Here is a 26,141-nt window from a genome sequence, read left to right as displayed (position 1 = left end):
TGAATAAACCTGTTTCCGTGGTCAACTCTCGGAGCGGTGTGATTTTAATGGGCGCATCCTTTTCTCTCTCTTTTTTTTTTGATTAACAAACCATCCCGGGGGGAAACGGCTCACCTGCAGCTTGGGCAACCGTTTTGTGGGCAGAGCTTTGGGAAACATTTTCCTGCAAGCCGGGTCGGAAATAGGTGACGTGCAGGTCACCCTTGACTGACCACAGTCCGTTTAGTGACCCTTCAAAGCTACGAAGGCCCTGACAAAAACGCCCATTTTTCATAGTCATGACCGTGGTCACACCACCCAAATTCAGGAGGTTCATATTTATCATAGTTGCGGTGTTTTTCCGATGTTTGTCCAGCTCCGTGTAAACAAATGCGACATGCAAAAGATTAACAAAAAGGAAGGGTCAGAAAAAATAAAATCTTGTTTGGTGCAGTAGAAACATAGAAACAAAGAAGATTGAGGGCATAAAAAGACCTCATGGTCCATCTAGTCTGCCCTTATACTATTTCCTGTATTTTATCTTAGGACGGATCTATGTTTATCCCAGGCATGTTTACATTCAGTTACTGTGGATTTACCAACCACGTCTGCTGGAAGTTTGTTCCAAGGATCTACTCCTCTTTCAGTAAAATAATATTTTCTCATGTTGCTTTTGATCTTTCCCCCAACTAACTTCAGATTGTGTCCCCTTGTTCTTGTGTTCACTTTCCTATTAAAAACACTTCCCTCCTGAACCTTATTTAACCCTTTAACAGTAGACTAACATTGTAAACATAAACCGGCACATTGAGCTTGCCTGTTTAATTTACAGTCAGCCAATTATGACAAACCATAAACTGATTTAACATTGATGCCACAATCCTTTTGTCGATTTTCATGGGAACTCAGTGGAAACAAGGAAAACGCAGCTGCCTCTCTGGAAGTCCCCTCCCGGAGGTTCACAAATGACAAATTCAGCCTGCAGCTCTCTTTCAAATCCAAAAATACTTTATTATATTTAAAACCTTTTTTTTTTAAAAAAAGAGTAAACCATTACAAAGCTGTGCTGCAACCCGAGTTTAAAACAGCCCCATAGGAGAATTTCAAGACGCCCCTCCTGACTTTTGTCAGTCTTTCCTCCGTCTTATAAAAACATTATTTCTTTTTTCTTTTTTTCATAAAAGGAGGCGTTCGAATGGTCAGTGTTTCTGGGCGAAGCTTTGAGCTTTTCCTATGGATGCGAACAAAGTGCTAAAAGGCAACACGTGAATCGGTGGTCTTGTCGGACGCTCTCGGCTCCTCAGGAGCTCCGTGCGCGACACATGTGCGGAAAGGCAGGAACAGGGCCCCCCTTCAAGGCAGGCTGGTTTTACGGGCCTCCTCCAGCTTCTTCTGGACCACGTTCAGGAGAGAGTCCGAGTAATGCTTGAGGAGCGCGTGGGCCTCGCCCTCCTGGAGGCAGATCGGCCAGAAGGACGAGGGGTCAGTGGTGGTGGCGGCGTCGACCTTATCCTTGCTGTCTCTGGCCGCCAGCTCGCTCTTCATCCAGCAGAAAGTGCTAGAAAGCCTGTGCCGGATGTGGGCGACCTCCTCCTCGGTCCCACCGGGGCAAGAAGACACCTGAAACATCGCAACACTTTCTGGCACGGCCACCTGACCATTCTTGGGCAAAGCTAAGGCTTCTTGGCCTCTCTTCCCACAACAAAAAGAAAACCCCAAAGAAACCGGGGTGGGGAGAGGAGGAGGGTGTGGCCAGGAGGGCCGTGAGGTTAAAAACACTACCTTTTTCAACATGCGCTGCCATGCTTAATTATTATTATTATTATTATTATTATTATTATTATTATTATTATTATTATTATTATTTATTGGATTTGTATGCCGCCCCTCTCCAGAGACTCGGGGCGGCTAACAGCAAAAATAAGACAGCGTACAATAATAATCCAATAATAAAAACAATTAAAACCCCATTAATATAAAAACCAAACATACAGACAGACATACCATGCATAAAATTGTAAAGGCCTAGGGGGAAAGAGGATCTAATTGTTTGATTACACCTTATGGACCGAAATGATAAAAGTAGTACAGTGTTTCCCACCCTTGGCAACTTGAAGATACCTGGACTTCAACTCCCAGAATGTCCAAATATCTTCAAGTTGCCAAGGGTGGGAAACACTGCCTTAGAATATCACACAGAGGTGTCCAACCTTGCTCCCTTTCGGACCTGTGGACTTCAACTCCCAGAATTCCCCAGCCAGTTGGTCTTAAAGGGCCCAAGGCTGGACATCTCTGAGGTCGCACAAAGCACATTAGAAACCTGGCACACCCACCCAAGTAAAACCCCATCTTTCTTTTCTTTTCTGCAAAATGCAGAGTCGCCCCCTTACCTTATCGTACAGTTGCAAAGTCTCTTGGAATTTGAGGTGTAGGGTCTGCACGCTCCCCTCAAAATTTCGGACGAGACCCTGAATTTCTGAGAACGAGAACAGAAGTAACAAAAGTAACAACGCCACCAACAACATTTCCCCTGTTTGGAGATCTACCAAGGCCAAGAAAAAGACCAAACTCCAGCTGACTTGAATGCCCCTGGCTGCATTTTTTTCAAAGGAGAGGGAAACAGCTCCCACGGATCCTGTCAACGTGGCAGTTCCGTGGCAGAGCATCTCCCAGGGACAGGATCAAACCCCTTTTATCCCAAGAAAAGAAGAGAAAGGTTGTTTTAATGACTTCTCTCGTTCTTTGGGCGACATCCTTACCTGAAACACAGGGCGTCTTGGCTTCGAGGCTTCCTTTCTGCTCCGGGTGGGTTTCTGGGGACGGTTTCTGAAAAAATACCACGTATTTCACAGAGGTTAGATGGCCACTGAGCGGCTTTGTTTCCCTATCAAGAAACGCCGGATGGGGCTCTGGATCCCACTGCTGACTTTATTCCTTCAGGAGGCCTCCAAGCGGGAATCTCCTTTCCGGTCCTAAACCCCCCACCAGCTTTTCTGCAGGAAGCAGGTGAGATCAGAGGCCCCACAGCATTCACCCAACTCCTCCCACTGAGATTGTTAAAATGTTCTCAAATCATGTAAATTTTATGAAGGGTAACATGGACGTCAGAACGCAAGGCATCTACAGACAGTCCTTGAGTTACAACCACAATGGAGCCCAACGTTTCTGTGGCTAACTGAGACATTTGTTAAGTGAATTTTCTCTTATTCTAAATTTAAAAATAGAAGAAGACTCTTAAGATTGCAGACAAAGCTGGATTTTTTCCAACACCATTAACAGATTTAATTTAAGCAACATCCTGCTCCATTGTCCCAAAGATCTTTCGCTTCTCAAGCAAGGAGCTTCTTCAGTTCTTCAGCTTCTTGGATGAGAAGCAAAATGCCTTCGAGGAAAAGCAAAGAAATTCCGGTCACCTGAATTGAAAAAGCCTCTTTGGGACCTGGAAAGAGATTTTTGTAGGTGGCTGTTAAAAGATCTGCACCACACAAACTTGCCTTGAATTTCGTAAAATCGCTGAGTGGTACACACTCCTCTGAGAGGTGTTTGGCAGCAGCTGCCTGCGCCAGCGGACAGACTCTTGGGAAAAACGCAGTCGCAAATCTGTGGGGGAGAGAACCGTCTCAGGGCAGGTTTCCAGCGAGGCTTCCCCCCAAGCGGAGGGGCAACGTGACCAGGAGTAGCCCACCTGCAATTCCTCTGAGTGCGAGAGAGAAACCTGGTGGAGATGCTCAGCCGAGGGTTCAGAAGGGGGCTCCCCCCGTCTCCACCGTCTTCGAAAGGCTGCCGGTCTCGGATACAACCATCAAATTTTTCTGCACACAAAGAGGAAGGCAGAGAATTTGTCTGTGTGCCACTAGAAGACAATACTGGTAGCTCAGGGGTGACAGGAGGGGCCCTTTGTGCTCTCTGAGCATGGTGGGTTTCTTGCAAACGTTTCGTGACCCAACTAGGGGACATAAGAACCTAAGAAGAGCCCTGCTGAATCGGGCCAAAGCCCATCGAGTCCAGCTGTCAGGCTGAACTCTCTAACTCCACATGAAGACTTTGGCCTGACATTCTGTGTCCCACTGTGGCCCACCAATTGTCCATGGGGATCTTGAGCAGAAAGAGAAGGCAAGACCCTCCCTTTCCCTTGACCCTCAACAAATGGGACCCAAGGGAACCCTGCCTGCCTCCACCAACATAGAGGTGGCACTTGGACATCCATTTCGAAAACCACTTAGGATACACTCGGCATCCCTGAATCTGTTAACGCTGCCTTGAAGCTCTCCAGCCTGACAGCTGTCACGGCCTCTTCTGGAAGGGAATTCCACCAACCGAGGACCCTCTGGGTGAAGAAGAAATATTTCCCTTGATTTGTCCTCCCTTTCTTTCCTATGAGCTTTAGGGAGGGGCCCCTCGTCCTGGTATTGTGCGATAGAGAAAAGAATTTTTCCACACCCACCTTTTCTATCCCATGCAGGATTTTATACACCTCGTATATATCACGAAGAACATCATCAGTGGTAGATGGGAAAGAGTTGATGGAAAGGAGGAGGAGGAGGAAGGAGGAAGAGGGTTCCTTGGTGCCCTCCCACCTCACTCATTCTTCTGCAAACGTTTCTTTCCCCACTAGGTACCATCATCAGGGCCCATAGGGGGTGGGGGTTTGCGGATGAAGTTATCTAGCCCAGTGTTTCCCAACCTTGGCCACTTGAAGGTATCTGGACTTCAACTCCCAGAATCCCCCAGCCAGCATTTGCTGGGAGTTGAAGTCCAGATGTCTCCAAGTGGCCAAGGTTGGGAAACACTGGGCCAGCCGAGTAATGAAGTAATGTCCAGGAGCATCAAAGTGAAAACCCAGGACATTTAAACTCTTCTCTGGTACCGATTTCCAGCCTGGGCCATACGTGTGTCATGTTCCTGTGCAGAGGGCGCATGAAATGAACCTGTGGGGCTTTGGAACTCTATCCTGGCTCCTGGTGGAGACCGGCTGCATGTTTACCTCCAAGGGAGTCACCGGCCAGGGTTTCAAAGTGATTGGTGAGGTATCTTTCCCGCTCCGGCGTCTGGGGCAGCGACCCGTTCTGGGAGAAGTTCTCCTCCAGGTTGGCCCCCTCGGCCTCTGCAGAGTGGAAAACAAAGGGGGGGCTCAGAGGCTGGGGGGGAGGGTTTCTAGCCCCCGTTTTAAGCCCTCTTCTTTCATTCAGGTAGCCCTTGACTTACGGCCACAAATGAGCCCCACATTAAGAGCCGGGCGGTGGGCACCGCAGTGGTTAAGAGTGCAGCACTGAGGGCTCCTTCAGCTAATTGCTAGCTGTAGTTCAGCAGTTCAAATCTCACCACCGGCTCCAGGTGGACTCAGCCTTCCTTCCTTTCAAAGTGGGTCAAATGAGGACCCAGATTGTTGGGGGGCAGAGGCTGATTGTGTAAACCGCTTGGAGAGAGCTGTCAAAGCACTAGGAAGCGGTCTATAAGTCTAAATGCCATTGCTGCTGCTATTTCTGTAGCCAAAGTTCACGCCTGGAAGGCACCAGCTTCCTCTTTGGAATTGGGTTGGGCATTGCAGGAGTTCCAGAGCCCGCTTGGCGCAATGCAACCTGCGAGGTCCCTCCATGGGTCTTACCTTCATGCTGGTGCCCGGAAACAGCATCCAAGGGCGCCCCAGAGAGGGTGAGCTCAGGCCCCTTGTCTTTGGGGCTTGAGGCTTCCTCCTCAAACACAGGCTGATGGATTGACCTTCACAGAAAGGAAGGAAAAGGGGACGAGGTCACTGGTGCTTCTCAACAACAGATCCCCCCACCCAGAGGTCCTGCAGAACCTGAGAGGTGAGACTGCACAGGTGAGGGCAATGCAGACCCTCCAGCCCAGAGTCTGCGGTCCAGAACACAGCAGGCCAAAACAGGGGTCTCCAACCTTGGCAACTTTTAAGCCTGGCGGACTGCAACTCCCAGAATTCCCCAGCCAATTTTTGCTTTGCCGGCTGGGGAATTCTGGGTGTTGAGGTCCTCCAGGCCAAAGGACCATCGCTGGGGTCCGGGACGGCCTGCTTGGGATTTCTTTCCGAGAACATTTGCTTAGAGGGTCTGCAAAGACCAACCTGTCCCCGAAGGGAGAGCTGCTGTCAGCCTGGGAGACGTAGAGGGTGGTCTCGCTGCCCTCCAGCTCCTCAGCCGTGTCCTCGTCAGAAGAGAGGTTTGGGGTCTTGAAGTCTTTGGTTATGTTGCCGGGAGAATTCACAGCCTGTGTGGCAAAGCAAAAACATCCCCCCCTCTTGAATTAACTCCTTCCTTCTCAGGACAACCCCTCCGTAATTAAGAGGGAGTAAGGGTAAATAGTCCTCGACTTACAATGGTTTGTTTAGTGACCAAAGTTACAGTGGCACTGAAAAAGGGACGTAGGACCGTTTTTTACATTTATAGCATTTAAACTTATACAGTGTTTCCTCGATTTCCACGGGGGATGCGTTCCGAGACCGCCCGCGAAAGTTGAATTTCCGCGAAGTAGAGATGCGGAAGTAAATACAATATTTTTGGCTACGGACAGTATCCCAAGCCATCCCTTAACACTTTAAACCCCTAAATTGCAATTTCCCATTCCCTTAGCAACCATTCAGATTATTACTCACCATGTTTATTTATTAAAGTTTATTAAAAAAATATTTATTAAAGGCAGATGAAAGTTTGGCGATGACGTATGACGTCATCGGGCAGGAAAAAACGTGGTATAGGGAAAAAATCCACGAAGTATTTTTTAATTAATATGTTTGAAAAACCGTGGTATAGACTTTTCGCGAAGTTCGAACCCGGGAAAATCGAGGGAACACTGTATACCGCTTAACAGTGCCTTCACAGCCCTCTCGAAGCGGTTTACAAAATCAGCACATTTTCCCCAAACAACCTGGGTCCTCGGAAGATGGAAGGCTGAGTCAACCTGGAGCCTGCTGAGATTTGATCGGCCAAACTGCTGTAACACTCTACCCACTGCATAACCAAGGCTCTCATACAACCCTCCCAGCACCCTCAGGGTCTTGTAGTCCAGTCCCCCACTGAAGGCAGGAGAATTTAAACCATCCCAGTCAAAGGGTGTCTAATAATTCAAAGGGCTGATTAGGAGTTGAATCCCATAGAATAAAATCCACAGGAACTGAATATCAAACACGCCTGGGATAAACATCCACCCACCCTAAGATAAAATACAGGAAATAGCAGAAGGGCACGTAGTCTTTTTCTGCCGTCAATCTTCTATGTTTCTATGTTTCTAAAATGGTTTTTATTAATGTGTGTGAAAAACAAATGTCTCCCGCATTCTGAACCCTGCTCCCGTATTTGAGGGGCTGCCCCAAAGAAGAGGAAGGGGGTCAACTTATTTTCCAAAGCCCCGGAAGGCAGGACAAGAAGCAACGGACGGAAACTCACCCAGGAGAGAATCCGTCTAGAATTAAGGAGACATTTCCTCATAGTGAGGGCAGTTAACCAGTGGAACAGCTTGCCACCAGAAATCATGAGCGCTCCATCTGGACGACAACCCCCAGTCTGAACTGGGTCAGGGTGTCCTGCTTGAGCAAGGGGCCGGACTACAAGACCTCCAGGGTCCCTTCCCACTCCATCCTGATTCTGGCCGAGACGGATCACTTGCTTCCTCAGGCAATGGGGAGGGGGATTTTCACTCGTCCGAGCAGGCCACGCGCCCCCCTCTTCCCACCCTCCCCTGCCGAGAAGCACCTCCAAAACCAGCCGGTCCAGGCTCCGCTGCTCCGGGTCGTCCTCGGCCACGCTGCGGTTCTGAATCGGGGTGAAGTAGCTCAGGTCGGCTTCCGGGATGGTTTTGATGGGCTCCTTGTCGGCTCGCTCAGCCCAGCGGCCCTGGGGCTGGTAGCTGACCCTGGAGTGAAAGGCACTGCCCTCCGAATGGTCTGCTTCGCCCAGCTGGGGAGGAAACCGAGGGGGCAGTCAGGAGGAACGGGCCAGCCCTGCCCACTGGCCCCCCCAAGCCGCCCCCCCTCCCCGTGGCTGCCAGTCCCAACCCATGAAGGGCCCAGCGGAGCCAAGCAGCACATTGCTCGTCATTACAGGGAGTCCTCGACTTACAACCGTTCGTTCAGTGACTGTGTGAATTTACAATAGCACTGAAAAAAGTGACACTTAGAAGTGTCACAGCATTTGATTTATTCATCATTTATTAATTAGATTTCTGTGCTACCCTCCTCAAAGCGACTCAGGGCAGCGTACAATATTATAAATACAACAATATACACCGCTCAAAAGGGAACACTTAAACAACACAATACAACTCCAAGTGAATCACACTTCAGTGAGTCCACTTAGGAAGCAACACGGACAATCCATTTCACATGTTGTACAGAACCAAGTATTCAATGGGACCATTTCACTCATTCAGGTCTAGGGTGGGTCCTCTGGGTCCTTTTATTTCTTTTGAGCAGTGTATAAAAGAAATCTAATTATTATTTAAAAGAATTATTTATAAAATTGTAAATTCATCAAATTCAGTCATTCATAATATTGTCTGGGGACAATCTCATCACTCATGGCCGCCCATGCCCACGAAAGACCAAGTGGGAGGGGCAGTATGTATCTCCGGAGGGAGTTCGTTCCAGAGAGCCGGGGCCACCACAGAGAAGCCTCTTCTCCAGGTCCGGCCGACGGGACCTGGAGAAGGCCGACTCTATGGGACCTGACCGGCTGCTGGGTTGCATGAGGCAGAAGGCAGTCCCAAAGGCATGTCACCTGATCAAATTTTGGGGCCAGGATTCACTTAGCAACCGTGGCAAAAAAAGAAGAAAAGGTGAAACCAGGCACAATTTACTTTACCAACCACTTTGCTTAGCAATGGGAATTCTGGTCCGAACCGTGGCTGTTAAGTCGAGGACCACCTGCACTAGCAGCTGTGCTCTCTTCCCATCTCCAGAAATCTAGGGTCTCCCCACCCCCTATGGGGCAGCTGCAAACCGCCTGCGACCTACCAGTCTCTTGGCCCACATGGGCAGTTTGCCATTGGACAGGATGCCCACAGGAGCTGGGAAGAGCATGAAAAGAAGACAAGGGCCGCGTTAGGAGGGATGGGGGCCCAGGGGGAGTTTCCCCCTTTATGTAACTATGGCAGTAATCCAAAAAATAAGCGTAGAAGTTCACTCAACAGCTCTAAGAGGCTGTGCCCCACAATAACAAGGAGAAGAGGGTTGGATTCCCCCTCCCCCCAAAAGAAAGTTATTAAAAGAAATAACAGAGTCGGAAGGGACCTTGGAGGTCTTCTAGTCCAAACCCCCCCCCCTGCTCACACAGGAGACCCTGGGTCTTTCCAGACAAATGATTGTCCAATCTCTACCAAAAAGAAGACTGTCCATATTCTTGTTGTGCATATAGGTCGTTCCCAGTAAGGCCTTTCTTCCCAGTGGTGGGATTCCAATGGTTCTACTACAGGTTCTGTGGGTGTGGCTTGGTGGGCTGCCACAGAGAGGAGGGGGTTAGGCTGTTTACTAAAGCACCAGAAGGCCAGAGAAGGAATAATGGGTGGAAGCTGACCAAAGAGAGATTCGACCTGGAAACAAGGAGGAACTTCCTAACAGTGAGAGCGGTCAACCAGTGGAACGGCCGGCCTCCCTGCGGAGGCTGTGAACGCTCCAACACTTGAGACATTCAAGGACAGACTGGACTGCCATTGGTCTGGGGTGGGGTAGGGTTCCTGCTTGAGCAGGGGGCTGGACTAGATGACCTACAAGGTCCCTTCCAACTCTAGTGAGTAAATCCCCATTTCTTCCCTATCAGCTGGGATTTGGGAGGCGGGGGGGCCACTCAGAGGTGGTATTTACTCAAAATTTCCAATACTGGTTCTCCAGAGCTGGTCAGAACCTGCTGAAACCCACCTCTGGGTTTTTTTGGAGGGGCTAATAAGTTCTAAGAATAATAAATTATTATGGTTCGTCACAGTCAGAAATGTTCAGGCTGGGTTCGGCATTTATGTCTACTCATCGAGTCCTTTCCAAGGACCTGGGGGAGGCAGAGGTGGACGTTGGATGGCGTGACAGGTTATCATTAGGATTATTACATTTATTTTCTCCCCATCTCTCTGGGCAGCTCACGGGATAATAAAACACGACAAGCGTTAAAACCATCAGATATAAACTGACAAAGCCGATAAGATTACCGCTGGCTCAGACAACAGGCCGGGCGTGTCTTGCCTCGAGACGTACCTGGATCAAGGTCATTTTTAACTGGCGTCCGCAGAGCCAATTCTTCCTCCTCCTCTTCTTCTCCCTCCTCCTCTTCCTCCTCCTCCTCCAGGTCACACTCGACCACGTCCCGGCCGGAGCCCCTTTCAAACATGTCCACCCTGGAAAGGAAGCACCCCCTTCTTTGCACTGCTGGGCCAGAGCCTCCGCCCTTCTCCGGGGGTCGAGGGGCAAGGCTGCTCTGTTACCTGATCTGAGGGGGCCACACGGAGCCCCCGACCTCCTGCTGCTCCTGGATCTGTTGCAGTTCCCTCAAATGCTGCTTCATGCAGGCGGTAATTGCAGGGCTCAGGCGCCACACGAAGATACAGCTGGAAAAATAAGAGCACAGATGTGGTTAAGAGGAGCGAGGGCTGCCGGTGGGGGGCTCCCACTGCTGGTCTTTCCAGCCTGGGTCTGAAGTGGCCCCCCGCAGCCAGAGGTTGGTGTCCCTCAAAACTGCCCACCCCCACCCCAACGTGCATTGCATCCTCCCACTGTCCTTTCTGGGTGAGCGTGGAACCTCCCAAGTCTTGAAGCCCCTCGTGCCCCTCGGAGAGACCAGGCTGCCCACCTGTCTCCAGAGACGGTGATCAGGTGTTTGCAGTCGAAGGTAAATTTCATCCCGGTGATGACCTCTGCAATGGAGGAGAAGTGAATTAATTGAATTCCCCTTGGGTAACTTCAACGAAGGTCTTCTGGGTTATCACCTGTGTCCCTCTGAGCACGTGCAAAGCATTTTACTGAAAGAGTGGCAGATGCTTGGAACAAACTTCCAGCAGACGTGGTTGGTTAATCCACAGGAACTGAATGTAAACCTGCCTGGGATAAACCTAGATCCACCCTAAGATAAAATACAGGAAATAGTATAAGGGCAGACTAGATGGACCAGGAGGCCTTTTTCTGCCGTCAGAATTCTATGTTTCTATGTCTTAAAATTTTGACTTCATAACAGCCCCCTTATTGGTGAGAGGAGGAGGAGGAGTATCTTCTTCAGCCTCCACAAGGGCCAGGAATGGTGAGAGAACATTTCTCTCAATATGAGGCCGGTCGGTTTCACAGGGGCACAGTCTTGACACAGGAATAATGTGGGAATGCACCCCTTGTAATAATTGACCTGCAAGTTTATAACACACTTAGAAGGAAGCAAGTGAAGGGAGCCGGGGCTTTAGAGAAAAACCAGAGAGATTCAGAATAGGAAGACTGAGGAACAAACCTGAGTGACCAAACATTTTGGCCACACATTCTCCAGAGCGGAAGTCGATAATGGAAATGCTTTTATCTGAGCAACTAGTGGCCAGGAATGTTCCGGAAGGATCAAACTGGACCTACAGGGGGATCAGAAAGCAGACAACACCCAGGAGGCTCTTCTCTGCAAATTGCTCTCTCTATACATCTATCTCTGTATCATCTCTATACCTCTATCTATCTTATCTATCTATCTTATCTAACTTATCCATCCACCCATCCATCCATTGTGTTTCCCCCAAAATAAGACACTGTCTTATATTTTTGAACTCTGAAATAAGTCCTTGGCCTTATTGCAATGCACTCAAAAGCCAGATTAGATTTATTATCGCAGGATGTCTTATTTTGGGGAAAACAGGGTATCTATCTATCTATCTATCTATCTATCTATCTATCTATCTATCTATCTATCTATCTATCTAATTTCTCTATCTATCTATCTATCTATCTATCTATCTATCTATCTATCTATCTATCTATCTATCTAATGTTATCTATCTATCTATCTATCTATCTATCTATCTATCTATCTATCTATCTATCTATCTATCTATCTACAAACAAACATTACTGGCCGAGGGACAGTTAGCCAAATTTTCCATCTTCCCAGAGCCTCTTTGAGGCATTAAATTCTCACCTGGAAAAAGAAACCCCCCTCCCTCCCTGCAAGCCAGGCCCAGGCCCCGATTCTGCCCGGGGGGGGGGGGGGCTTTCTTTGTGCCTCCCTCACCTTGAGCAGGGATCCATCGTCACTGTGGGCCCCTTTGTAGCAGCCCTTCTGCTTCCCGCTGACCGTGTTGTATATCCTGGAAGGTGAGGATGAAGCTGGCCTCAGAGCCTGGAGGATTTTGGCTGGCTCGAGGCAGAGGTCTTGAGGGCTGGACACTCCACTGCACCCCTGGTTTCTTCCTCCTCCCCAAAGCCAGTGCCTCCCACATCTGCCCCACTCAGGAACTGACACCCTGAGGCCGACCTCCAATGCGGCCATCCCAGAGGGCCAGTGGAGCGGCAGAGGGCATCTCACCTGACGTTCCGGTCCTGGCAGGCCACAGCAACGTACTTCTGAGTGATATCCACGTCCATGTCGTACAGGGTGGTCTTCTCAGCCACGTGGTGAGAGCGGATGAAATTGACTCCCGCTCCGACCTGCAGCGAGGAAGCAGACCCTCTAAGCTGGGCTGGGCAGTTGGCTCCAGCCATCTTAAAATTATGGGCAACAACCTCCCCTCCACCGGGGACCCTCCATATGGGTTGGGTTTCCACTGGAAAGCAACTGACTTATAGAAGAAGCCCACCAAGGACGCAGGCAGAATGAATCTATACACTGTGACTCCAGGGAAGGGAAAGGTCACTTTAACACAGAACGGAGAAAATCTGCAATATTCTGCTAATTATCACCAGGAATTATGAACGAGGAGAAGCTGTAGGACTACAAAAGCCACCTAGTCGACTCCCAGATTTCTGGGAGAAGAGCACAGAGACACCCCCCCCCCTCCAATTTGGGGTCAATGCAAGACCATACCTATGGAAGTCCTGCTTGACCATCAATTTGCACAGGGGAGTTTTCTTCCACCTCCTTAAATCAGCCCGAAGCAAAGGGCCAACACAACCCCAAAGGCCACACAATTGTGAATCCACAGCTCTTGTTTGACTAAATGCATTCGATTTATAGGCAGCAACTCTAGCCCAGTGTTTCCCAACCTTGGCCACTTGAAGACATCTGGACTTCAACTCCCAGAAATCCCCAGCCAGCATTCGCTGGGAGTTGAAGTCCAGATGTCTTCAAGTGGCCAAGGTTGGGAAACACTGATCCAGCTGCCTCGATTCTGCTCTTTGTGCCTGTTTATCTTCTGCCCAAACAGCCCTCCAGCTAAGAACCGTAATTGCATGTTTTTATAATGTAAGGATAAATAATCCCAAGAACCTTTTGTGCGGAACGGAAGTAGATGCTCTTGTCAGCTCCACAGCTGATCATCTGAATGCCCTTGTTTCCTATGGGGGGGGTCGTGGGGGGGGAGGAAATGGATGGAGAAAAGAAAGACAAATCAGCCTTCTCGTGTTCAGGTAATTTATATCTTCTAATAATTTCTTTCTAGAGTTATGGTTTTAATATTTTTAAAAAAGATTTATGCTTTTCAATAGATGCTTCCTCCCTGCAACGAAGCCCAGCCTTTGCCCCCTGCAAGCAGGCTGGGGTCCAGGTCCCTGCGATGCTTAAGCCAAGATAGTTTGAGAAAGAGGGTCAGGAAAGAAGCAGCTGTTCACGGGAGTCTCGACCGAGGGGCCTTAAGCGTCTGGGCTTCTGGGAAAGGGATTCGTGCGGGCTCACCAGTGAATTTGACCGCCGTTATAGCCGAGGAATGGTCATCCAAAGTCTGCTCCAGTTTATAATTGCTTCCCACGTTCAGGACGTGAATTAGCCGGTCTCGACTCGCTGAGGCCAAGAGCGCCAGGCCTACGGGCAGAGGGGGGGGGACCTTCAGTTGCATCTCTTGCAAAGGGAGGCAAAGCTGCTCCCGAAAAACCCAAGAATTGTCATTCATTCATTCATTCATTCATTCATTCATTCATTTATTTATTTTGGCCAATGAAAATCTACGAAAACAATATGAGGGTCTTGGTATATTCGGGTTTCTTCCCGTGTAGGATTTGGAAATTTCTGGCGACGTTTCGATGAGGTCCCACTCGTCATCTTCAGGCTGGTGTTTCTGTCCTTTTTCTAGGGCGAACGCCTAATCTACAACCATTAACTAATCAGCATACCTCAGCTACATCAACGACCCCAGGTGTTACCCCTCTGACTCACCAGGAAGTTTCTACACAGCAGGCAATTGCTGAGCCATCAAACCACACCCAGCCACCAGTATTTATAGAAGGAAGGCAGCTCAGGTCTCGCAGTGTTCGCCTGAGAACAAGGACAGAAGCACCAGCCTGAAGATGACGAGTGGGACCTCGTTGAAACATCGCCAGAAATTTCCAAATCCTACACGGGAAGAAACCCGAATATACCAAGACCGTCATACCTGTACCCGTGAAAATCTACGAAAACACACACACACACACACACACACACATATATATATGTTTTCGTAGATATCTATATACACATAGTAAAATACATGATGAAGGTTATAGAGATACTCATAGTAAAATATATCTATGAAAGAATAGAAAAGAAGATAGAGAAATAGAAGAAAGGTCTAGGAGATATAGGAGAGCAATAGGACAGAAGTGTTCAGATACCTTGGCCAGCAGTGGGTGTGTTTGCGGGTGGGTTGTGTGTGGGTGTGGGTGTGTAAGAAGGATTTAAAGGGAATGGACATTAACAGCTGGGAAACCTTGACCTCTGATCATCCAGCTTGGAGGCTGAAGATGCAGCAGGGCCTTCTCCATTCCGAGGAGACGCTCGTTTGGCAGGCCGAGGCAAAGGGGCAGCCCCAGAACCAGCGAAATCGGGGGCCGGGCAGGGGACAGAATGAAGGTGCACTCAGTGTCAAAGAGACTGCCTGCAGCCTGTGGGTTGCAGGCTGGACACGCCCGGCATTTAAAATGTACCACTTCATCTGATTGAATAAAGCCACCTGTTTCTGGCTTGGAATATTCTAAGCACAGGACTTCCAAATCGTGGGCCTCAAATTTCATCACTTCCGACATGCACTTCAGCTCGTGGATCCTGCAAGGCAAAAAAGACCATTTTTAAAAAACGGTTTGAAAGGGAACTTAGTGGAACCCAAGCGTGGCCGGTCTCCGAGAGAGCACGGGGGGCGGGATCAGGAGCACCAAAAACCACCGGCCACAACAAAAGTTTGAGGGAGCGAAATCAGTAAGTGTGACGGTGAGATTTTATGGCCCTCAATTCCCCGGTAATGACCGGCAGGTAGTCTTCAAATTATGGCCACAATTGAGTCCAAAAAACAAATGGTTCACTCAACAACCATGTTACTAACTTAACCGGAGTGATAAATTTAACAACTCTGGCAAGAAAAGTCATAAAATGGAGTCTGCGGAGAGGGGCGGCATACAAATCTAAATAATAATAATAATAATAATAATAATAATAATAATAATAATAATAATAGTATAAGGGCAGACTAGATGGACCATGAGGTCTTTTTCTGCCATCAGACTTCTATGTTTCTATGTAATAATAATAATAATAATAATAATAATAATAATAATAAAGTGGGGTGCTGCAACAGGCAGCCGCCCACCAGGGAAGGAAGCCCATCCCAGACCCACCTGAGATTCCCGGTCCTGTCCCCAGAGGCCAGGTGCTGACCATCGGGGCTGATCTGCATCACTCGGATGCCGGATTTCACGTCAAGGTAGCAGACGTTGTCGTTTCGCTCCAGGAAGTTAGTGGAGTCTTGCAAATACTGGGTGCTCTTTTCCACGTACACCACCTTCAGCAAGTTCTTTAGGGAGGAAACAGGGCATCGCACCACTTCAAAAGGGGGCCAGTTGAAAGGAAATTAAGAAGGGGGTGGGGGGGTTTAATTCTCTCCAGCCCTTGAGAGGCACTCGGACTCCTCGGAGGGGGAAGCCGACCTTACCAGCGCTTGGCAAGAAACTTACGTCGCTGTAGACGTTCTTCTTGAAAGGCCCCTGCGTGCTGTTTTCCAGGTTCCAAAACCGTATGGTGCTGTCCGAGGAACACGTCAGAAAGGACCCTGGGGGCAAACAGCCTTGATGGGCTTCAAACTCAGGATACACCTAGGAGGGAGGGGGCCCACAAGAGGAGACAAGCGGGAGTATCAACAACACGGACGATCTTCCAATTTGGGATAAACCTAAGATAGAACCTGTGGCACAAGAGGCAGGTGGGAACATCAACACTGATGTTCTTCAAACTCAGGATAAACCAGTGCTTCTCAAATAGTGGGGCGGGTCCCCCTGGGGGGGGGCATGGAGTGATACCGGGGGGGGGGGGGATGCATGACTCCAGGGAATGTGCTTCTTTTTTTTTTTTTGCTGCGGGGAGTAGGAGGTTTTTGCACTGAATAGCAGACAGCACAGAGCAGGAGATATGAAGTGCAGATAACAAACCCTTATATGAAAAGAAAGGAGGAGAGAGACGGAGATCATGAGACAAATGCAAGTCTCTCAACAGCTAAGAGGAGGAAATATGAGGAAGCATATAAAGCACTTGGCTTGACTGTGACTACAGTGGGAGACGAGGGAAGACCGGTGTGTTTGCTGGGTCTAAAAAGGTTGCCAGCAGACAGCATGAAGTCAAATACTGTAAATTATTTTTATTTATTTATTATTATTTATTAATTGGATTTCTATGCCGTCCCTCTCCGAGGACTCGGGGCGGCTCACAACATAGAAAATATACAATACAGAATGTAATCCAAGTAACTAATTAAAAATCTAGAATTTTTTAAGGTGTCATTTCAACACATTACACCCCAGTCACGCAGATGAGCCGCTTGAGTGTTTTCAGTGAAAATGTGCCGAATATTGCCAACAATTGTCCCGGCGGAGAGTTGGCTGGGCACAAAATGCTGACTTCTTCCTGGAGGGGAGGACGTAAGAGAAAAGAATTGAGAAGCCCTGGGATAAAGCAAAGATGAAGCCCATGGCGCAAGAGTGAGAGGGGAACATCAACACTGATGTTCTTCAAACTCAGGACAAATGCAACATGTAGTCCATGCTAAAAGCAGGCACGTGGGGCTATCAACACTCTAGACGAGAGAGCCCCTCGGGGACCGGCTTCTCCCTGCTGACCCGAATCACAGAATCAATGGGGGCAGAGCTCTGCAGACAACTCAGGAGACTTTCTGGGGAGGATCTCAGCAGGTGACTGGAGGAGCCCTTTACCTCCACGTTCCAGACAAAGGAGCTGTGGAAGAGGTCAGACCAGACTTTCTTGACGTGGCCAATGTCCTTCACATCCCAAATGTAGACGCTGTGATCCTTGTACACGCAGGAGAGCCAGTGGCGACAGGGGTCGAAGACGATGGCGATAGCGTCTGGAAAGGAGGCATCAGGCCTTCTGGAAAACACCAAAGACGGGATGGCAACGCACAACGGGCTGGATTGTGACTTCCACAAAACCTGTTAGCTGCTCTGGCTATGGTTGCAGTGTGTGTGTGCAATTAATTGTGGAAATAGGGGTCTTCCCAAAGAAGTCCATACCTAATGCTTCCTCAGTTGCAGGATTTGTAACTAGAAAAAAGCAATGGTTGGGGGAGCCAGCAGGGTCTAGTGCAGTGATGGCGAACCTATGGCACGGGTGCCACCAATCGCCTGTGGAGCCATACCTGCTGGCATGCGAACCCTTGGCCTGGCTCAGCTCCCACGTGCATGTGTGTGGCTCACACAGAAGCTCTGGGAGGGCGTTTTTGGCTTCCAGAGAGCCTCCAGGGTGGGGTGGGGGGTTTACCCTCCCCTGGCTCCAGGGAAGCCTTTGGAGACTGGGGAGGGCGAATCACGAGGCTACTGGGACCACCAGAAGTTGGGAAACAGGTGGTTTCTGGCCCTCCAGAGGGCCTCCGGGGGGGGGGGGGGGTTGAGCTGTTTTCGCCCTCCCCAGGCATTGAAATATGGGTGTGGGCACTCCTGCGTGTACACATGCTCTTTTGGAAAAAGAAGGGAAAAAAGGTTTGCCATCACTGTAGTGGTTAAGGGTCCAGGTTAGAAACTGGGAGATGGAGAGTTCTAGTCCCGCCCTAGGCATGGAAGCCAGCTGGGTGACTCTGAGCCAATCACAAGGAGCCTAGGAGTTCTAGTCCCGCCTGAGCCATGAGAGCTGGACAGGCAATTTTGGGCAGTGAGAAGAGCACAAAAGGGTGGGACCAAAGGGTCCACCAGGTGCCTCGGCATTTCCCAGCTCAGACTGACCAGTGCCGTACCTCAGGAGGGGCTCTGTAGCCACGTCGGTGCCCAGGTGGTGTGGCTTGGGCAAGTCCGAGAGGTAGTGCAAGTTGCGTGCTTGGAAGAGGCGCACCGTCCCGTTAGCGCAGCCGCAGAAGATCAGTTCCTCGCTGATGCAGATGCAGTGGGCCAGGGTCACCTGGAGGGAAGGAGACACACAGGGCTGGAGGGTGACCGCAGAGGAGCAAGCGTCCGCCGGGGGTCCCTGGGGGCTGTAAGGGGTCCCACTTGCCTTCAGGTCGATCCACTTCTCCAGGATGCGCTTCTCGTTGAAGAGGCAGAGCAGCCCCGAGTGCGAGATGCAGAAGGTGCTGCCGGCCATTTTGCCCTGACCACAGCCCACGTCGCAGAAGGTGTTGTTGTGCAGCTCCCCCAGGAGTCCGGAGCGGCCCACCAGCGGAACCGTCTCCTTAGTCTGGAAAAGAGCCGGTGGCGGTCATCACAGTCTAGGCAGGCAGTCCTTGACTTACGACCATTCAACCTTACCGGCTCAGGAATTCCAGGGTTGGGGCAGGACAGAAGGCTTGGGCTCACCTTAACTTCTCTGGACCCATCAAGAAACCAGAACTTGACATGGCGGTGCCCGACTGTCACGAAGTAGCTGTCCTCGGAGAAGGAGATGGCCATCACTTTGCAGGAGACTTTGTTGGATGCGATGAGGGCGTCGCTCTGTGGGGAATAAACGCCACCCAGCAATTGCGGTAAAAAGACCCTTGGCCACTGACTTATTTATGGCCATCGCAGTGTCCCAAGGTCACATGATCCCCTTTTGCAACCTTCTGGCAAGCAAAGTCAATGGAGAAGCCAGATTCACTGAACAACCCGGTCATCAATTTAACATAGAAACCTAGAAGATTGACGGCAGAAGAAGACCTCCTGATCCATCTAGTCTGCCCTTATACTATTTCCTGTATTTTATCTTAGGATGGATCTGTGTTGATCCCAGGCATGTTTAAATTCGGTTACTGTGGATTGACCAACCACGTCTGCTGGGAGTTTGTTCCAAGCATCTATTCCTCTTTCAGTCAAATAATATTTTCTCACGTGGCTTCTGATCTTTCCCCCAACTCACCTCAGATTGTGTCCCCTTGTTCTTGGGTTCACTTTCCTATGAAGAACACTTCCCTCCTGGACCTTATTTAACCCTTTGACACATTGAAATGTTTCAGGGATTCAACTGCAGGGATTCACCTAACAACTCTGGAAAGGAAGCTCATAAAATGGGGCAAAACTCACTTGACAAATGTCTCACTTAGCAACCGAAATTTGGGGGCTCATTTGTGGTCATAAGTCAAGGAAAACCTGTATCCCAAAAGCAAGAGTTTGTCAATCTAACTGTGGCTTTTTTTAACCACAATCGAATGACCAAGCCATAACATGGTGTTTCTCTTAATGTGCTAAACCAAAACCCCTCCTGTCATATCAGGATCACCAGGATGCGAGTAAGAGTATTGAAGTTCTCCTGTTCTATCTATTCAGTGACTGTGGATTTACCAACCACGTCTGCTGGAACAAACTCCCAGCAGACATGGTTGGTCAATCCACAGTCACTGAATTGAAACCTGCCTGGGATAAACATAGATCCACCCTAAGATAAAATGCAGGAAATAGCAGAAGGGCAGACGAGATGGACCAGGAGGTCTTTTTATGCCATCAATCTTCTCTGTTTCTATCACATCTGGATTCCTCTGCTGTAGAGTATGTGCACTGTCTCTCATAGAAGATATTGGGGTTCCCGATAGGGAGGGTCTCTTACCTTCCAATTCCACACGTTCACTTTCATGTCATGAGGATACCCGACCGACACGAGGTACTTCATGCTGGGAGAGAAGGCCACGCAGGCCACGCCGTGCTTGTGGCCATGAAGTTCAGATACCTGGGACTTCTCCTCTACATCCCAGACTCGGACGGCTGGCTGATGCCCGTGCTGTGGGCAGAAAACCCAGAAGGGACCCAGTTTAGCCTAGCGGTTGAGGTGCCAGGCTAGAAAGTGGGAGATGGTGAATTCTAGTCCTGCCTTAGACACAAAAGCCAGCTGGGTGACGTTGGGCCCATCACCAGGAGACGGGGAGCTCTAGTCCTGCCTTAGCCAGGAAGGTTGGCTGGGCGACTTCAAGCCAGTCCCTCTCTCTTCAGCCCCCTCACTTCACAGGGTTGCTGTTGTGGGGGGAATTGGAAGAGGAAGAAGGCATAGCTTGTATGTTCACCACCTTGAGTTATTTGATTTTTATGCCGCCCTTCTCCTTAGACTCAGGGCGGCTTACAACATGTTAGCAACAACACTTCTTAACAGAGACACCTTGAGTTATTTGTAAGAATCATAAAGGCAGGATATCAATCAATCAATAAAAGAATTAGAACAGCCTCCATCAGATGACCAGTCAACCCAACCAAGGAGCTGCCTCCCTTAAGGGCTACAGCCTCTCGTTTTCACGCTATTTAGAAAGAAAGAAGCAGAATAAACTAAACCTTGAGAGAAGAAAAACGAAAGAAACGTATGTAGTTGAGAGCAGCTTCAATCCAGGCTTCTCCATCCATCCTTTGGTCCTCTCGCTTCCACAAAGAGCTTCTTGTTTAGCCTTTTGCTTTTCAGCGCCTCTCATCCCGTCCCCTCTTCCCTCGCACAATAGTTTTCATGAGTTGATTCCCCAGGCCTATATTGTTTATGTATGGTGTGTTGTGTGCATGTTTTTAAATTATGGGTTTTTAGTTTAAATTATTAGATTTGTATTACATATTGTTTTGCTACTATTGTTGTGAGCCGCCCCGAGTCTACGGAGAGGGGCGGCATACAAATTTAATTAATAATAATAATAATAATAATAATAATAATAATAATAATAATTCTCACTGGTTCTCCTCACTGGCCTACCTCCAAGCACTTCTTTCCTTAATAATAATAATAATAATAATAATAATAATAATAATAATAATATTTATTAGATTTGTATGCCGCCCCTCTCCGAAGACTCCGTTTGCTTTCATTTCTCCATCTGCCCCCGTCCTTAAGGAAGCGCTTTCTGGTCCATCATCAAGGCCTCTTAAGCATGCCATTCCCACATGATGTCGAATAAGGGCCTTAGGGGTCAGGACTTCCGGGGGAAGAACTGATGACCGTTAACAGGGTGAAGAGCTGATAAGCACCACCACCCCACACACTTTTTAAAAAAAATCCCTATTTTTCTTCTTATTTTTAAATTGTGTTCGTCTTTATCTTTTTAATTGTATTCGCTATTAAAAAAACCATACTCACCTCTCCAGTGGCCATGTACTTCCCGTCAGGGGAGAAAGACAAAGCACTCACGGTTTTCCTTAAGGAGAGAGAGAAAAACCCTCATTAATTTCTTTCTTCCTAGAAATGAATGCTAGCAGAATACATACTCTTTCCCCCCAGGCCTTTACAATTTATGCATGTTATGTTTGTTTGTAGGGATGTTTGGTTTTACAATAAGGGTTTTTTAGTTGTTTTAGTATTGGATTTATATGATGTTTTTTATTACTGTTGTTAGCCGCCCCGAGTCTACGGAGAGGGGCAGCATACAAATCCAATAAATAAATAAATAAATAAATAAATACATCCACTTAAGGGAAATCCTCGACTTACCACCACAATTGAGCCCAAAATTTCCATTGCTAAACAAGACAGTTGTGAGTTTTGCCCCAGTGAAGCGCTGCAATTGTCAAGCGAATTGCAAGTCATTTTGCGAATGCAACTTCCCCCATTGAGTTTGCTTTCCGGAAGGTCACAAAGAGAGGTCATTTGTTTATTTATTTATTTTAACTTCTATATCGCCCAATTCCAAAGGACTCAGGTGACCCCGTGGGAGCACTGCAACCGTCATCCATACCTGCCAGTTGCCAAATGCCTCAATTCTGGCCATGTGACCATGGAGATGCCATAAGTCACTTTTTTCAGCGCTGTTGTAACTTCAAATGGTCACTAAAACTGTTGTTAACTGCACCAAGACAAATTCCTTGTGTGTCCAATCACACTTGGCCAATAAAATTCTATTCTATTCTATTCTATAGGCTGAGGTTTACCAGTATTGGCTGGCTGACTCTCCCAGATCACTTTTTTTAAAATAATAATAATAATAATAATAATAATTATTATTATTATTATTATATTTGTATGCCGCCCCTCTCCGAAGACTCGGGGCGGCTCACAACAATAATAAAAACAATATTCCAGCAAAAACAAATCTAATATTAAAAAGAACATAAAACCCTATCACATTTTATCCAACAAATGCAACACTTTTTTCTACTACTGACAATTTCTCCACCATTTGTATGGAAATCACACCAAAAAATGCTTCCTGCATCGCTTCTCCCCAGTTAATTGACTGGTTGTGGAGCCATTGAACCTTATGGCCTACTACGTCATGGTCAGTCCCCCTCCCTGGTAAAACCCTCAAAGCTTCAGGAAAGGTTTTAAAAGAAAAATTCAAAACTGTGGCTCACCTGGCCGTATTAAAGATGTGCCTCTGCTTGTTCTTCTGAGGATTGAAAATCACCACCACACATCTGAGGGAAAGATGGAAATGTTGACACGGGAGAAAAATTCCCAGGATTCAAAAGGGGAGGAAAAATTTGAACACCCTTCATAGTCTAAAGCATCTTAGTCCTGTTGCTTTCAAAGACACTAAATCAAAGAGACTAAGAGTGAACCAAGAAAATTCTGGAAGCCCTTTTAAATCATATATCAGACCTGAATTGGGTGAAACTATAGCTAAATTATGTTTTTTTCTGAACAAGCTGTCAACACAAGCAATAAAGTGTGCTTTGTGATATGGTCACATAATGAAAATTAAACACACTCACTGCTTGGGCCCTTAAGAGAACTGGCATTTAATTAAAAATGGGAGGAACTTTGAATAACTTTATTGTCACTTTAAATGAACACTAATCAGCATGCATTAAAATGAAATGACATTGTATAAAGCTCTCAAAGGGTCTAATATACAGGACCTAATTAACATACACTAATATAACTGCTTTCAGAGCTGCAGGAGAAAATGACAGACAACATACGAGGTTGTGGGATTACCAGGCGTGTCCTCGTGGAGATAAATTATGGGAAAATATTTAGGTTAATGGCAGATAACTTCTTTCTTCTGGCCATGAAACAGGAACCAAGTAGCACTAAGCATGTTATCTACTTTCGGTATCCCAGCCAAGGTCTTCTGGAGTGGGCAGCCATAAGTAAATCTGATAAATTAGCTTAAATGAAAAGCTGCACCTTCCCCTTTGCCATGCCAACATTTGAACCATAACGCCACCCCCAACTCTCAGAAAAAGTTCACACTCACCACAGCATTTGGTGTAGACTTTGGTTTCAAGGGGCTCGGATATAGAGGCATTTCTCACCCCCAGAGTCTTGGGAACAGACGCACCGTGCCCCTCTTCTGCCCCGCCTGCCTTTGTGCATCGGAGAGACTCAACCCAAGGTAGCAAAGGACTTACCCTGTTGGATATGCTACCTGTCCCGAGGTTGGGTCACAGGTTAAGCCATTGCTGGTTTGAGTAGTTATTCCCAACACTTGCTCAAGAATCACCTGGTAGAAAACAGACAAGGCATATTGTGGCTGCTCCAATCCTTCTTCTCCCCAACACACCAGAAACCTGACTGATTTTTCGATGTGAGCCCCCTCTGTGATTAATACGTGTGTGTGTGTGTGTGTGTGTGTGTGTGTGTGTAATTGGCAAAATAAAGCTCAGGCTGGAAACATGCAGAAGAAGTCTCCATCCTGCAGTGGGTAGACAATGGCTAAAATGATGGAAAGAAAGAAAGAAAGAAAGAAAGAAAGAAAGAAAGAAAGAAAGAGAGAGAGAGAGAGAGAGAGAGAGAGGGAGATATGATGGATGAACGGGCAATAGAGGATGAATAAATGAATGATGATAGATAAATGTGATGTGGATAGATAGATAAATAGAGAGATAGATGATAGATGGATGATAGAAGATGGATAGGTGAATGAGGGTTGGTAGATAGATGAGATATATAGATAGATGGATAGAGTGATAGTGATAGAGAGAGTGATAGATACATGATGGATGGGTGGATGAGAAAGGATGGATAGATTAACATAAATGAGATATGAATAGATAGAGTGATAGATGATGGATGGATGGACAATAAAGGATAGATAGCTGAATGATAGATGGTAGATAACTGAGATATAGATGGATGGATGGATGGGCAATAGAGGATGGATAAATGAATGATGGTAGATAACTGAGATATGGAAAGATAGATAGATAGACAGACAGACAGAGTGATAGATAGATGATGGAAGGATGAATGATAGATGATAGATAAAGGAGATAGCTACAGCTGGCTACAGAATTCTTTTCCGCCCACTCAGCCCCGCCCTTTCTCCCGCCCACCGCGGCGGCTCCACCCTTCCTTGGCTTGGCCCCGCCCCTCACCGCCTCCTCCGGCCCTTGCAGTTTCGACCTTCGCCTCAGGCTGAGGAGAGGCGGCGATTCGAGGTTCGGGTTGGTCGTTCGCGGGTAGAAGCAGCCGCTTCCTGCTCCTCCTCCGCCGCCGCCGGCCATCTTCCCTACCGAGCCGGACCGCTTGCCAACCGGCGGGTTTCTCCCCCCTCAGCCTCCGCCGCCACCGAGCCTCAGCGCCCCGTAACCGTCCCAAACAGCGCGCGGAAACGGTGCTGCGCCGCCGTTGGTTGTCGCCGCGTCAATCACACCCGGAAGCGGCCAATGGGAGGCAGGGTTTGCGAACCACGGCCTGCCTCCAAAGCAGAAAGCCTTCCGCGCCCGGCGCGTGCCGCCGCTTTACTTTGGACCAATCAGGTGACGCCGTCTCAGCCGCCGCCCTTCTACGCAGGGCTGCGAGTTCGAATTTAACAGGACCTACTCAAATCTCCAATATTTCTTCTTTCGTTATTAAAGTTTTCCACGTTGCAGGCCAACACCTTGAAATCCCAGTTCTTGCATTAAAATCAGCAAAAGGATGCATTTAACACTGCGTTTCTCAAACTTTTTAAAGATACTGTCTGGGGAATTCTGGAAAATTTAAAAGCTTACCAACTGCAAGTGACCCACTATGAAAAACATTTGATTTTAATGCTTTAACAAGAAATTTGTATATCTTGCATTTAGGGTTTTTTTCAAGGCGATGCCTCCCTTTTATTTTTTATTATTTTTAAATTGATTTTTATTGGAAATTTTATTTATTTATTTAATATTATTAAATAATATTAAAAACACAAATATTTAAAAAACCACTAAAATTGAAATATTAAAAAAACACAAATTGACATAAAAACAAAAACAATACATTGAAAAAACACAAAAACAACCAAGCAACACTAACAAAAAAGAAAGAAAAGGGCGCAGTCTCTACAGCTGCTTTCTCCTGTTGCTGCCTTGCGGGATGGATATAGAGCTATGAGCCCCATCCTCCCTACAGGCTTGCTCTGCAAGACAGAGAAAGAGAGGGCGGTTGAGTGAAAGGCAGCATGGGCAAGTGGGATCCAAGCCCAGAGCACATTGAGCACATGGTGATTCAGGACCAGTCAAAGAGAGCAAGCCCCCAACCCCACAATAAAGGCATTGGCTTCCCTAAGGATGAGGACAAGGAGAAGAGGATGGCCTGCAGAGGTGGAAGGGGCTCCAAGTCAGGTCCCTGTAGCATTGAGCTTCAGCAATAACAACACTGGAAGATTGAAAATGTGTGGGTCTCAACTCCAAAGCTGGTTGGGGGGATTCTGGGAGTTGAAGTCCACACCTGTTCAAAGTTGCAAATGTTAGAAGAGATGTATGAGGTGCTTCACGTCAAACCACGTGACAGTCAGCTTCAGCT

The 26,141-nt window shown here is 47.9% G+C and overlaps 1 protein-coding gene across 1 annotated transcript; it reads right to left on the bottom strand.

Moving 5' to 3' along the window:
- Window positions 1-969: 969 nt before the first annotated feature.
- On the bottom strand, window positions 970-25,072 carry WDR62 (WD repeat domain 62). The gene is made up of 30 exons (XM_070764384.1): window positions 24,746-25,072; window positions 23,780-23,871; window positions 22,778-22,840; window positions 21,567-21,624; window positions 20,070-20,240; window positions 18,848-18,982; window positions 18,546-18,728; window positions 18,292-18,452; window positions 17,258-17,432; window positions 16,010-16,147; window positions 15,674-15,849; window positions 15,016-15,107; window positions 13,764-13,889; window positions 13,359-13,426; window positions 12,459-12,580; window positions 12,165-12,240; window positions 11,403-11,514; window positions 10,761-10,824; window positions 10,396-10,518; window positions 10,169-10,308; window positions 8,942-8,994; window positions 7,683-7,886; window positions 6,059-6,201; window positions 5,585-5,697; window positions 4,964-5,083; window positions 3,665-3,791; window positions 3,474-3,579; window positions 2,739-2,805; window positions 2,370-2,455; window positions 970-1,599 (listed from the first exon to the last, which is right to left on the bottom strand). Exons 1-30 carry the CDS (start codon window positions 24,872-24,874, stop codon window positions 1,333-1,335), a joined length of 3,690 nt encoding a protein of 1,229 aa, XP_070620485.1. The 5' UTR covers window positions 24,875-25,072; the 3' UTR covers window positions 970-1,332.
- Between the last annotated feature and the right edge of the window lie 1,069 nt (window positions 25,073-26,141).

The sequence above is a fragment of the Erythrolamprus reginae genome, chromosome 11 (assembly GCF_031021105.1).
Source record: "Erythrolamprus reginae isolate rEryReg1 chromosome 11, rEryReg1.hap1, whole genome shotgun sequence".
NCBI classification, from domain to species: Eukaryota; Metazoa; Chordata; class Lepidosauria; order Squamata; family Dipsadidae; genus Erythrolamprus; species Erythrolamprus reginae.
Note: the sequence above shows the minus strand (reverse complement) of the source record. Positions and strands in the feature narration are given on the sequence as shown.

What these genes read in the sequence shown, in the direction of transcription:
- WDR62 (XM_070764384.1), bottom strand. Translation starts at nt 24,874, where the DNA reads ATGGCCGGCGGCGGCGGAGGAGGAGCAGGAAGCGGCTGCTTCTACCCG. An exon ending in TGCAAGGGCCGGAGGAGGCG is followed by an intron (nt 23,872 to 24,745) that starts GTGAGGGGCGGG and finishes GTTTTCTACCAG; the next exon opens with GTGATTCTTGAGCAAGTGTT. An exon ending in GCTACAGAGCCCCTCCTGAG is followed by an intron (nt 17,433 to 18,291) that starts GTACGGCACTGG and finishes GGTGTTTTCCAG; the next exon opens with AAGGCCTGATGCCTCCTTTC.